Source organism: Trichosurus vulpecula, chromosome X (assembly GCF_011100635.1).
Source record: "Trichosurus vulpecula isolate mTriVul1 chromosome X, mTriVul1.pri, whole genome shotgun sequence".
NCBI lineage: Eukaryota > Metazoa > Chordata > Mammalia > Diprotodontia > Phalangeridae > Trichosurus > Trichosurus vulpecula.
Window position 1 is genome coordinate 57,957,557 of NC_050582.1, and position 13,864 is coordinate 57,971,420.

At 47.4% G+C, this 13,864-nt stretch overlaps 1 protein-coding gene across 1 annotated transcript in view; it reads right to left on the reverse strand.

Annotated features, from left to right (window-relative positions):
• The window catches only part of LOC118832733 (vascular endothelial growth factor receptor kdr-like), a 201,196-nt gene that overhangs the window by 18,605 nt on the left and 168,727 nt on the right, over nt 1-13,864 (reverse strand). Inside the window, exons 20-24 of the mRNA XM_036740068.1 lie at nt 8,924-9,012; nt 7,158-7,323; nt 5,225-5,322; nt 4,877-4,999; nt 4,551-4,662 (exon numbers count right to left, since the gene is read on the reverse strand). Coding sequence (XP_036595963.1) covers nt 4,551-4,662; nt 4,877-4,999; nt 5,225-5,322; nt 7,158-7,323; nt 8,924-9,012 — 588 coding nt within the window. The remainder of the gene's footprint in view (nt 1-4,550; nt 4,663-4,876; nt 5,000-5,224; nt 5,323-7,157; nt 7,324-8,923; nt 9,013-13,864) is intronic.

A 13,864-nucleotide genomic window follows, 5' to 3' on the forward strand; every position in this document is an offset into this window, starting at 1 on the left:
CTTCTTCACAATGGAATGTGTTCAGAAGAAAGATGGCAGTGGGGCTGGAGACAGGAGCCTGGAGAGAGTTCTGGGCCCATGGGGAAGGGAGAGTAGTATAATCATAGTAACTCATGCACCTCCAAAGATGCTTTCCTTGTCACAACGAGATAGGTAGTGGGAGAACAATTACAACTAAGACTCTGAGTTTAAATCATAGGGTCCCTGATCTTAAGCTGGAAGGGGCCTCAGGGGGCCATCAAGTCCAACCCCCTCAAGTTACAGAGGGGGAAACTGAGGCCCAGGGAGGAGGAAGGGACTTGTCTAAGGTCACAGGGAAGATCTTAGACCTAGAGCTGAGAAGGACCTCAGAGACCATCAAATACAACTCAGATCTCAAGCAGGAAGGGACCTTGGAGGGCCATCAAGTCCAATCCCCTCAGGTGACAGAGGGAGAAACTGAGGCCCAGGGAGGTGAAGTTATTTGCACATGGTAACATAGGTATTAAGTGTCAGAAGTAAGACTAGAACCCAGGTCTTCGTGACTCCATGGCCCTGCTTTATTTGGTACCACACAAGTGCGGTGTCTAGAGAATAAGGGGCAAGTGATAGAACTATTGTTTTCTGCCCTGCTAATTGTATTCAGTTCAGGGGTCACATTTTCAGAAAAACAATGACAAGTTGGAGGATCAGGTGGGGGTGGTGGTATATGCAAAGGCCTCGAGGTGCGAGATGGAGAATGTAATGGAGAATGTAAGGGGCAGAAGTGGGATTTGAGGCCAGGACTTCTGCCTCCAAATCCAGCAATTTTTCCACTGCCCCACACTGCCCCCAGCCTCAGGCTTCTTCAGGTAAGAGAATCCATTTCTAAAATCTCGGAGCTTTAATACGGAGAGGGCAGAAGATGCCCTGTCTCACATGGTGATTTCACTTCTGATGCTAGCCATGACTTTTTTGACTGAAGGCTAAATGGTGTGCTTGGCTTTCAACAGAAATCTTTTCTTCTGTGTCTTAAATGCCCTTTATCTCTGGGACAAGACCTAGAGACAAGCAGCCCTGGAGGAGAGCCAAAACATCCCCTGGAAGAAAGACAAACATCTTTCCATGGTCTTGGCTTCCAATGATCTAGAAAGCTTTGAATCCATCCCCCTGGATACCCAGTGTCATCAACCTCTAATCAAATATTTGTGGCTATTTTGTCTGTTTCCAAAGTGGGTACGCCTGGTGGCCCCTGCCTGGGCCACAGATACATGGTTCGGGATTCGGAGCCCCAGGAGGAGATTCAGAGCAAATGAGTCTGGATGCATTGTGCTTCAAGGGCCTCCTGTGCCTAATATTGCTTGGTTTCATGTCCTCCAGTCCAGCCTCTGCTCTGGTTCAGGCCCTCATCACCTCTCGCCTGGAATATCGCATCCTCGTCCCTCTGGGAGCCAGGCTTCAAGCTCTTACCCACTCCAATCCATCCTTCACCCAGCTGGCCAAAATGAAATTCTCAAAATGCAGATCAAACCCCCTTTCCCCTCTATTTAAAATTCTTCAAGAGCCCCCCATTGTGCTTTGAATGAAACACGGAATTGTATTTTAAAAAAAAAACCCTTAGCCCGCCATTTAAGGTTCTCCAGGCTCAGGATCCCACCTATCATCTTACTTCTCTTTGTCCAGTCAAACTGGCCTAATGGTGGCTCCCAGCATTTTAGCACAGATTATTTGCTGGGCCTGGAAGGAAGTCTGTCCTTCCTTCTGCCTTTTACAATCTCTAACCTCCTTCAAAGCCCAACTCAGTGACATCCCCTCTACAGGGACCTTCCTGACATCCTTGCCCCCTTAGGTTGGTTGTACTACCTCCCTCTCAAATTTCCCTTGCATTAAGCCCACTCACATTGGAGTGTCGACTTGGGGCTAGGTTTGATTAAAGAGTGAGCGTGTGGGGGTGAAAGATCATGTGGTATAGTGGGCGGGGCTTTAGACACTGATCCTACCTTAGACACTTACTAGCCATGGAGACCATGGATGTGTCATTGTGCCTCTGACTACTCATCTATAAAATAAGGAGGTTAACTTCAATGGTCCATGTACTGGGTGGAGAACCTGCAGCCTCAAGGCCACATGTAGCCCTCTGGGTCCTCAAGTGTGGCCCTTTGACGGAACCTAAACTTCACAGAACGAATCCCCTCTAGGTCCTCAAGTGTGGCCCTTTGACTGAATCCAAACTTCACAGAACAAATCCCCTTAATAAAAGGCTTTGTTCTGTCAAACTTGGATTCAGTCAAAAGGCTGCACCCTGAGGACCTAGAAGGCCAGATGTGGCCTCAAGGCTGCAGGTTCCCCATGCCTGGTATGAGATCTCTTCCACTTCCAAATCTCTGATCCTCTCTGCTTTGTACCCAATGCAAAAATACTTTTGAAATAGTTAAATTGATCCATATCATTGCCTTTGTCCTCTGCATAAGGAGAGGTGGGCAGGGACATGGGTCTCTCTTCTCTTTCCTCTCTCCTGGTTCTCCTCCTCCCTCTCTGATGGCTCCTTCTCTGTCTCCTTTGCTGGCTCCTCCTCTAGGTCACACTGTCAGGGCTCTGTTCTGGACCCTCTTCTCTTCTGCACCCATATGTGCTACTTCACTTCATCTCATCCGCTCCCAGGGCATCTCTATGCTGGTGATTCTCAAATCTACTTCTCCAGCCTTAACCACTGCACTGACCTCCAGTCTTGCACCTCATAAGTTGGATGTCCCATGGACACCTTCCACTCAACATATCCAAAACTTAATTCGATGTCTTTTCCCTCAAACACTCCTCTCTTCCCTATTACTGTCAAGAGCACCACCATGTTTCCAGTCCCTGAAGCTCACAGCCTAGGCGTCATCCCAGACCCCTCACTTAAGCTGTTTCGATAAGGCCCGTCAATGTCTACCTTTGCCGAATCTCTCCAGTATGCCCCCCTCTCTCCTCTGACACTGCCCCCACCCTGGTGCAGACCCTCATTTCCTTGCGCCTGGAGTATTGTGAAAGCTGATGTAGGGTCTACCCACCTCAAGTCTCTCCCTATTCCAATCTGCTCTGCATTCAGCCAGCAGTGACTTTCCTAAAGTACAGGTCTGACAATGTCACTTTCCTGGAATTCAAACTCCAGGGGCTCCCTATTGCCCCCAAGATCAAGTACAAAATGCTTCGCTTGGCATTCAAAGCTCTTCCTGACTCAGCCCCCTCCTGCCTTCCCAGTCTTCTTACCCCTCACTCCCCTTCGGCCAGCAACCCCGGCCTCCCGGCTGCTCCACCAACAAGACCTTCCATCTCTCAGCTCTGGGGATTCTCTCTGGCTGTCCCCCCATGCTCCCCTCCTTGGCTCTGACCACTGACCTCCCCAGCTAAAACCCCACCTCCTACAGGCAACCTTCCCCAACCCCTCTGAATTGCAGGGCCTTCCCTCTGGTCATTATTTCCTATTGATCCTGTGTTGAGCCTGCTTTGGATAGATTTGTTTGTATGTTGTCTCCCCCACTAGATTATGAGTGCCTTGGAGACAGGGCCTGTCTTTTGCCTCTCCTTGTATCCCCAGTGCTTAGTACATAGTAGGAGCTTAATAAATGCTTATTTACTAGTTCAAATAGGTTAGCTTAGCATTTTAACAAGCAGGACCTCAAAACTACAGCAATTGGGATTCTGAGGCTGATATGATTGAGGTGAACAGATCACCACACCTGGAGTTCTAGAAAGGCACTGGAGCTTTGAGAGAGGAGTGTATTCTCTTGGTTTCTGCTCTGAGGGCTGACTCTGCAAAGGTTATCGTAGCCAAATGACTCATTAGCAGTGGCCCAGCTGGCCCAGCTGTTCTTTCAGATGCCTTATTCTGAAACTTGGCCCATCCCAGGGCTCGGGACATATGATGGTAGACATAGTGAACTTGCCATTGCCCCTCCACATCTGGGGCTTTAAGATGCAGTCTCCTCCCCCTAATAATAACACTAGCTAGGGGGCAGCTAGGTGGCACAGTGAGTAGAGTACCGGCCTTGGAGTCAGGAGGACCTGATTTCAAATCCGGCCTCAGACACTTGACACACGCACTAGCTGTGTGACCTTGGGCAAGTCACTTAACCCCAATTGCCTTGCCTTCCCCCTCCAAAAACAAAAACAAAAAAAACAAAACAGAAAATAACACTAGCTAGCATTTATTTTATGCCTCTTTAAGGCATTAAACATGTTAATCTCGTTTGATCCTCACATCAGCCCTAGGAAGTCAGTACTAGTATTATCCCCATCTTACAGATGAGGAGACTGAGGCAGACAGAGGTAGAGTGATTTGCCCAGAGTCACATAGCCAGTAAGGGTCTGAGACTGGATTTGTACTCAAGTCTCCCTGACACAGGCCTAACCCTCTATCTACTGGGCCACTGAACTGCTTCCAAGAGCCCCTCCTTCAGCCCCCTGATATCTTGTATTGCCTGATTGCTTATGGATCCTGGGAGCAGCCTGAGGGGCTGGGGCCATGATGGTGACTGGGCCTGTCTGGTCTACAGGAGCTATGCCTGGGAGCAGCCAGGCTTGGAGAGGAGGCAGGGCTGAAGGATGCTTACCCAGGGAGAATATTTCCCACAGCAGCACACCGAATGACCACACATCACTCTGGGTAGTGTAAATCTTGTCAAAGATAGCTTCAGGGGCCATCCACTTGAGGGGGAGCCGGGCCTAGAAAATCAAGATAGGAGAGAGACAGAGGGAGAGGGAGAGGGATAGGGAGAGGGAGGGACAGAGACAGAGAGAGAGGACAGAAAACCCAGAGGGAGAGGAGAGGAGAGCGCACACCATTAGACTGGGTCATAGCTTCACCAGACTGGTAGGAGCTGTGCTCAGGTGAGGGGCAGGGCCGTCAGGCTAGCTGGCTGGTGGGTGTCATACTTACATCTCCTTTTCGGACATAGTCAGGGTCCTTGTAGATGTCTCTGGCCAGGCCAAAGTCACAGATTTTTACCACATTATTGTCAGTCAGGAGGATGTTCCGAGCAGCCAGGTCCCGGTGAATGCACTAAGGAAAGCAAAGGAGTGGGGGTGGGGGTGAAAGAGTGCTTGAAAGGCTGTGTCCTTGTCAGGAGGAGGGTTAATGAAGCTCTTAGAGATGAGAGGGGCACGTGCTGGGCAGATAGGGAGAGGACAGTGTCTGGGAACCTGCCCCAAACAAAGCAAATAGGATTCAAGACCAAAGACAAATGAAGACCAAGCTTGGTCCTATCTGAGGAGGACATGTGCTCACTTTTCGGGAGGCAAGGAACTCCATGCCCTTGGCCACTTGGTAGCTGTAGCAGATCAGATCCTCCAGGGTCAGAGGTCGTTTGGACAGATCTTCAGAGTCTAGGAAAAAGCAGAGGCCCAATGAGAAGGGCAGTGGCTGGAAAGGGGACCCCAGAGAGCCAACCTTATCCCAGAGTGTATTATAATACTGAAACCCCACTGGGACTCAGGAGAGGGATCTCAGGCTGCAGAGTTTCATGACCTGATGCCAGGGCACAAGACCATCTGGAGGTAGGGCATGAAGCAAAGTATTTTTGAGTATAACTCCCGTGTAAATATTCCACTTTTCCCGATGAATCCAAAGTTCAAATTGAAGTCGACAGAAGTGAGCCTAACACAAATTCCCTCCAAGGGCTGGTGAACAGTGATCATTTAACATCCTATGGCCAAATGATGTTGAATTAGAGTTGACTCCTGGGCAGGAGCTGTCCACAGTGAGCCTAGGATCATGACACAGATGACTCATGTCACTGGGCTCCTTGGTGCATTTCAATATTAAATGGGAAAATTCCCAATTAAATAATCTTCAACTGGAAGTTAAAAGTGCTATAATATTGGTCATGTTTCTCATTCATTTTGAGAAGCATAACAAAATAAGCTGGCTTCCCCAGAAAGCCAGACTTCTAGACAAATGACTCTATCTAGACTGAAATTTGTACAAAGCTAACACAACATGATTACTAGTATATTTAAAAAAAAATCAAAATAACTCAAGCACAATTAGGGAAAATAATCAGGAACTTTCAACAATTAAATTGAAACTGTCTTAAGGTTTTAAAAAATTTGATCCAATTTTTAAAGTGAAATAACATCCTTTTATGATATATAACTAGTCTGAAAAGAAAATTCACTGGAGCCACTTGGACTAGCATCAGCAAAGACAATGGAGACAGTTTCTGAAGGGAAAATGCATAACAGGCCAAATCCAGGAAATACAGTCTCCTACACTTATCATTTCAATTATTGGTGGAGATGAATCACTAAATCTAAACTGCTTTCTGTAGAAAGCAAACAGAGCAGAGAGCATGAAACTCAGTCTACCGAACTGAAGTCATGAAAGTGTACATTCAGAACACATCGGGAAGACAAAACGGTTTTCCTAGAGAAAAGTCGATGCTTGTAATAAGCAAAACCAAACTTTTTCAAAAACTGTGCTATTAAACAGGGTTGCTTGTATCATATATGGTTGCTTACAGAATTGGTAAGTGTGAAAAACCTCATCTGAAATGGTGTCATCTGCAGCTACTGATGTGGTCTAAATGATGTTTGGTGACATACTGCATGCAAAGTCATTTCAATGGTTCAAAGCGATTTTGAATGGTTCCACATGTAGACGGGAAGAACTGCCTGTAGGCAGTCAATTAATTGAGAAATGAAAACCTTCCTATTCTGCGTCAACAGTAGATGGAACAACAGAGTTAAACAGTAGTTAAAGATACTCATTTGATTACCTATGTATGGGGTATTTTTGAAACTCGTGTTGGGGATTTGTTACTTTGATGATGGCAATGCCACATCAAGAGAAAATGTCTATATTAAGTGGGGTTTTTAATTGAAAATGAAATAATATGGAAGACCTGTACTGAACTTTGCATTGAATGAGCTCAATTGATTTTGGGATGAAATGCGGCCTAACAGTACTAGGACCTTAGAACGTGGAGGGGGCCATAAAGATCCTGTAAACCTCCCAAGTGGATAAAGTTAAAGGAAAAAACCCAGAGCTCTGTGTACTGTCCTTCCTTTAAAGAATTAATCAGCCACCATTCAGCACAGCTTTCCAGGGCTCTCCCCCAAGTCTTGAAATGAGGGTTGGGAAGGATGAGGTACCAGGGCATCAGCAAAACACATTAGTGTTTCACAGTCAGGCTGTTGGGGGTTTACTGGATAGAACCTACCTTCGTCTTCCTCCTCAGAGTCACTGTAGGTCTTGTCTTCAATGAAACCAGAGCTAGCTGAGCTCCCGGTGCTTGCCACACTCTCTAATCGCCGCTTGGTGAGCTCCGTGAGGTCACAGTCAGAGTCCTCTGCTTTCTTCTCCCCTTGTTCAGAGGTGTCTTGGGTCTAAGAGTTAGTTCCCCACAATTAATCTCTGGCTGGGGAAAACCCCTAGGCTTGAACATGGGAAGAAGATTCCCAGCCCAGAAGGTCATTAGGTCTTCCTGGGGCTTGGAGCTAATGTTACATTTCCCCCTTATCAAAAATAAGACCATCAGAAAGGCTTATAGCTTTAGATGTCTCATCATGGTGTCTTGGGGGGTCAATGGCCCTGCCAGACTCTACTATACTAAAATGGCTTCAAATAGAGTCCCAGAAATCCACTGAGTTAATCTAAGCCAAGTCAAATAGAGTCCCAGAAATCCACTGAGTCAATTTAAGCCAAGTATGAAGAAGTCTGGCACCAGGTGACAACCCATGAAACAAAGAACAAATGGTCATCAGTCTCATCTGGCCCTCTCCTGCCTCTGTAGAGATGGTGATGAGTAGTGGAAAAGAGTGATCCCACCTTTCTAGAACATCTATAAAGTTTGGTTAAATGTTTATCCATATCCAATGACCAAAGAGTGGACATATCAGTGGAAGAACTAAATCATAGCAATCCTGACATTCTCATTAGGGGTTTGGGCTGCCCATGTGTCAAGGAAGGGGCAGCTCCAAATGCTCTATTGGGCTAGTAACGTAAAGAAAAAATAAGACCTTCAAGGGGCTGAGAGGACTCCCTGTGGCGAAATTATGGGAGGATATGGGCCAGAGTCACACGGGACTGCAAATCCTGGTAAAGTTGCTATCTGCATTGTTGGAAGGACCATCTCCATGGCTAAGATAGCAGTTCCACTGGAGGTGATGTGAGGAGAGGAGAGGAGAGGAGAGGAGAGGAGAGGAGAGGAGAGGAGAGGAGAGGAGACAAGAAAGGAGAAGGGAGGAGAGGAGAAGAAAGGAGAGGAGATGAGAGGAGACAAGAAAGGAGAGGAGAGAAGAAAGGAGAAGAGAGGAGAGGAGAAGAAAGGAGAGGAGAGAAGAGGAGAAGAAAGGAGAAGGGAGGAGAGGAGAGGAGAAGAAAGGAGAGGGGAAGAGACAGGAGGGAAGAATGATTAATAAGGCAAGAAAGAAAAAGGTTTGAGGAAGAGAGGGGTGATGGAAGGACGCTGGTGTTAAGAACTAGTACAGGTGTCTCAGACTGGAGGGATGGGAAACCCCTGGCTTTTCTTTGGCTCCACTCCCAATGTTATTGCAAGGGTGAGGTAGGTCCAAATGGCTGCAATGCTAAGAACTCGGTGGAGTAGGTCTTCATTTGTGCTCACATGCCATCGCAAAGCCCTGCCCCCTCTGTAGCCCCCTTCCTAAGCAGTGATCCTGTGCTGAAAGCCCTCCAGTGCGGCAGCCCTCACCCCCCTGAAGGCAGCCCATCCCCCTTCAAGACAGCTCTCATTGCCAGGAATTGCCCTCTGACTGCAAGCCTGCCACCTTACCTGCATTAGGTGTAGTTCTGCCCTCTGGGGTTAAGGAAGAGAAGATGCCCATTCAAACACTTCAAGGCATTACTCAGCCACAGTATCATTTCCCCCAGGAGCCTCTTCCCCAGGGCTGTCTTGACCTGACACCACTGGATTCCTGATCATTCCTTCTCAGGGGCTGAGAACAAAACTGGACATGGAGGACCTACCTTGGAGGCAACAAAGTCTCCTCTCTTCCCTCGCAGGAAGTTGGACAGGTTTCCATACTTGCAGAACTCCACAATGACCATCAGAGGCCCTGCCGGGAGTTTACACACAGTCAGTCACCTTTCTTGTCTTCTCCTTAGCCTTTCCATGCCCCCTGGCCCTATACCTGGGCACTCACAATCTCCTCCATCAGTGACTTCAAGGGGTCACAGGATGATTGGGATCTGGATTTTGAACAGCCAAGGGGTTAGCCCCTGGAACCACCGTTGGCTGGATGGTGAACAAGGAACGGGAAGAATGTCCTCCTGGGTTCCCCACCTTAGCCCCCAGGGCCTTACCCCTGGCACATCTGAGGCCTGAGTACATGACACTGCTGCCTGTATCCCCCAACAAACAGTACATTTCTTGGTTGAAATCATTCTAGAAGAAGAGCTAGATCTTGCTGAGACACCGGTAAGCGCTCCTGAATGGCAGTGGGCACTCCTGGGGAGTAGGTTTCACTGCCACTAAGATGTGCCCATTTCCCTGTTTCAAAAAAACCAAACCTGTGCCCACAGCCTGAGAGAAGTACTCCCACCCTCCCTCCCTACAGCCCGAGGGGCCTGGGTTCGAATTTCAGCTCTACTGCTTAATATCATAGAACCCTCAGACAAGTTCCTTCTCCCTCCCTGGGCCTTTTCTTCCTCTGAAAAATGAGGAGGTTGGACTAGGCAGCCTCCGAGGTCCCTTCCAGTTCCCAAGCTATGACCTTAACACATTATCACAAATTCCAAATTGGTGGAGGGGAAATTCCTAAGAGCACAAACGTAAGTGGAGAGCCTTTTCAGCTCACCTAGTACACCTGTACCACCATCTTACAGCTAGGGCACCAAGGGCCCTGAGAGGTCATTTGAATTGCCCAAGGCCACATGCATTTAGGTAGTAGACCCATGATCCTTTGCTGTGGGGAGCTCTACATTGGCAGACTAGAACTGCGACACCCAATCATGACAGGGAGGTGACTCTGGCTTTATCCAGGCCAGGCTGGCAGGACACAAGCTCTGCCAGGTCCTACCAATCTTGAGAGGCTTCAAGTGGGTGACAGCTGGTGTTTTTGCCTGAAGTCCCGCCCAGCTAGGGGAGCAGGGGCTTGTGGCCAGAAGGCCCACCACACATAGAGAAGTGGCCCTGGTGGTGGCCCCAGAAGCAGAGGGGGAAGAGGGACCGGGGATGACAACTGCCTCAGGAAATAGACAAGATGCCACAGAGTCCTTGCATCCTGTGGGTCACTCCTCAGGTGAACAGTTCCAAAGTCTGACTTTGCAAATGATCGGGGAAATATTTTTTTGGGGGGAAGCATCATTCAGGATATTATGAAGTTGTTTGGCCTTGAGAAATACACATGCAAGAAATAATTACTCAACCCAGGAAGGGGAAGATACATCGAAGAGATCCTAAGAGGACATTTCTGATGGTCACAGGATCTCGGGATCCTAGATTCAGAGCTGGAAGGGATCTCAGAGGCCCTCTAGTCCAGTGTCTTTATTTTGAAGCCCAGTGAAGGGAAGTGATTTGTATAAGGTCACAACATAAGGAAATATCAGAGCTCTAGATGAAATACTTTTTGTGACTTTTTGGCAGATGGAAACAGTTTTCACTGTCAAGGAGAAAAAGAGAGATCCTACCAGAGAAGAGAAGGGCAAATGTTGGCCTGAGTTTTAAAAAGAGGAAGAGAATGAAATATGTTAACTTCAAGGTCAGTGAACTTGAATTCAATTGCAGAAAAAATTATGGAAGGGACTATTAAAGAGAAGGAAGGTGAATATCTAGAAAGGGAAGCAGTGATCACAGAGGGCCAGCCTGGCTTCTGCAAGCACAAGACATGCCAGGTCAAGCTCATTTCCTTTTTTGACAAGATTCCTAAATCAATAAATGAAGGAAATGCTGGGGATGTCATTTACCAGGATTGTAGGAAAATGATTAAGTATCTCATATCATTCTTGTGGAGAAGAGGAAGAGATGTGGGTAAAGCATTAATAAGCTGGAATGTATTTGGAACTGACTGTATGGCTAGACTCAAAGAGTCATTTAATGCCAATGTAGCAGGAGGTCTCTAGTGGGGTGTCCCAGGGATCTGCATTTGGCCTTGCACTATTTAACATTTTTACCAATGACTTGGAGAAAGGCCTAGATGATGTGTTCATCACATTTACAGAAGATGTAGAGCTGGCAGGGAGAGCTAACACAGAGGATGACAGTCAAGATCTCAAAAGATCTCAACAGACTAGAGCACAGGTTCTTACTGGGATCTGTGAACTTGTTTTTAAAATATATTTGAATAACTGCACGTCAACATAATTGGTTTCTTTTATAATTCTGTGCAGGGATAGCTAGGTGGTGCTGCAGTAGATAGAACACAAGGCCCAGAGTCAAGAAAGCCTGAGCTCAAATCTGGCCTCAGACACTTACTAGCTAGATAACCCTGGGCAATTCATTTAACCCTGCTTGCCTCAAATTCTTCACCTGTAAAATGAAATGGAGAATGAAATGGTGAACCATTCCAGTATCTTTGTCGAGAAAATCCCAGATGGGGTCATGAAGAGTAGGGCATGACCGAAATGACTGAACAATAACAAAAATAATTCTGTGTATTTTGTTTTCTGCATTTAAAAACATAAGTCTGAGAAGGGGACCCTAGGATTCACCAGTCTGACTGCCAAAGGGGTCCAGAGCACAAAAAAAGGCTCAGGACCTCTGGGCTACAGCATTGTATTGAATTTAATAAGATGAAATTCATTAAGGATAAAAGTAAAGTTTTACATTTGGGTTTAAAAAATCAATGTCACAAGGATAGGAAGGAGAGACCTGTTTACCTAGCAGTTTAACAAAGATCTGGGGATTCCATGGACTATACATTCAATAGCTGGAGATGACTGGGTGGCAAAACGGAGAAAGCTCTGGGCCTGGAGTCAAGAAGACCTGAGTTCTGAGTGGCCTCAGATACTTCCCAGCTGTGTGAGCCTGGGCAAGGCACTAAACCTCAGTCTCTTTATCTGTAAGATGGCGATAATAATAGCACTGATCTCCCAGGGTTGTTGTGAGGATCAACAAATGGGATGACATTTGAAAAGTGCTCTGCAAACCTTAAAGCAATATATAAATGCACACTATTATTTTTATTATTAAGGCACTGCAATGCAATGGTTCCTAGTCAATTCATCTTAGGTGCAGTGAATAGAGCACTGGGCGTGGAGTCAGGACACCTGAGTTCAAATTCAGCCAGAATTCCATTCAAATTCAGTTCCAACTCTTACTAGCTGTGTGACCCTGGGCAAATCACTTAATGTCTGCTTGCCTCAGTTTCCTATACTATAAAATGGGGATTATAACTACATCTATCTCTCAGGGTTATTGTGAGGATCAACTGAGATAATGTTTGTAAAGTGCTTTGCAAACCCTAAAGTGTTGTAGAAATGCTAGCTATTACCACTACTACTACTACTACTACTACTACTACTACTACTAATAATAATAATAATAATAATAATAAGAAGAAGAAGAAGAAGAAGAAGAAGAAGAACAATAAGAATATGAGTCAGCAGTACAATGCAACAGACAAAAACACTCATGTGAGCTTGGGCTGCATAAAGAGAGCCATCCATCCATGTTCCAGGAATAAAGAGATGCTAGTCCCACTGTCCTCTGTCTTAGTCTGACCCTATCATGTGAGGTACTCTGGTCAGTTCTGGGTGTGAAATATTAGCAAAGACATTGCTCAGTACCCAGAGCACCCAGACAAAGGCAACCAGGTTAGTGAAGGGGCCCAAGTCCCTGTCAATTGAGGGTTGGTTGAAGGAGTCTGGATGAGATAAGACTTGGGGGGGGGGCCAGATAGCTGCCTTCAAGGATTTGAAAGGCTGACATGGGGAAGAGCCTTGTTCTGGTTGTCCCCAAGGAAGAGTCAGAAACTGGGGGGAAGTTGTAGAGACGCCAGTTTAGGCCTGGTGTCCAGAAAACCTTCCTACCAATAGGAGTGTCCCCAGGTGAACTGAGCTGCCTTGGAGGCTCCCCTTTGTCAGTGAAGAGCTGGATTGCCTCTGGCTGGACATGTAATCCTGGGGAGTTTGGGTCAGTTATGGTTGGACCAGAGGGTCATTGGGGTCCTTGCCAACTCTGAAGTTTTGGGAGGGTGAAGTGGCCTTTGGAGGAGCCAGGACTCAAAGGATAGGGGCTGGCCCTGGAGGCCTCTCCATGGTGCTCTGTCCCCACTGAGAGGCCTTACCAGCTAGCTCCTGGTCACCATTGCAACTTGTGTGTTTCTACTCTTTGGGAAAAGGGGAATGGGCCAGAGCATCCTGCTGAAGTTGACTCAGCTCCTCAGGATCTACCAACATGGGCCTACTGTGTTGCTCTGCTTCTCAGAGCTGGTGGCCCCCATCCTGGAATCTCCTTCTTAAGCCTCAGGGTACAGGGGCCCTTCCCCCAGGGAAGCGACACTCTTGGGGCATTGCCAGGCACATCAGAAAGGACCAGTGTGACTATCAGAATGACCAGAGGGGCCACAGGGCAAGTCACTCCCGATGGGCTGAGCAGAACCCAGGGAGGATGGAGGTCTCCTTGAGATGGCACAGCCGAGCTTCAGAACAGGGAAGAGAAAAGCCTGGAGGCGATTTTTCTTCTGTCTCAGTTCACACTGCTCTGAGCAAAGAGGCTCAGTGGTTAGGGAGAGGCCCGGCTGTGGGTGTGTTGCCTGGATACAGCAGAGCCCCATTAGATCCGTGCTCCTCACTGCCTAGCTTGGGGTATATTTGGAGGGCTGTTATTTCACCTGCTCCATCTGTCACAGTCACAATGACACATTTGGGCAGCAGCTTCCCTTCCTCATGGTCTCTCATACCCAGGATGTCCTCAGCCCCCTACAACAGGCTCCATGACGGATGGACGTGGGACCTGCTACTGAGTCA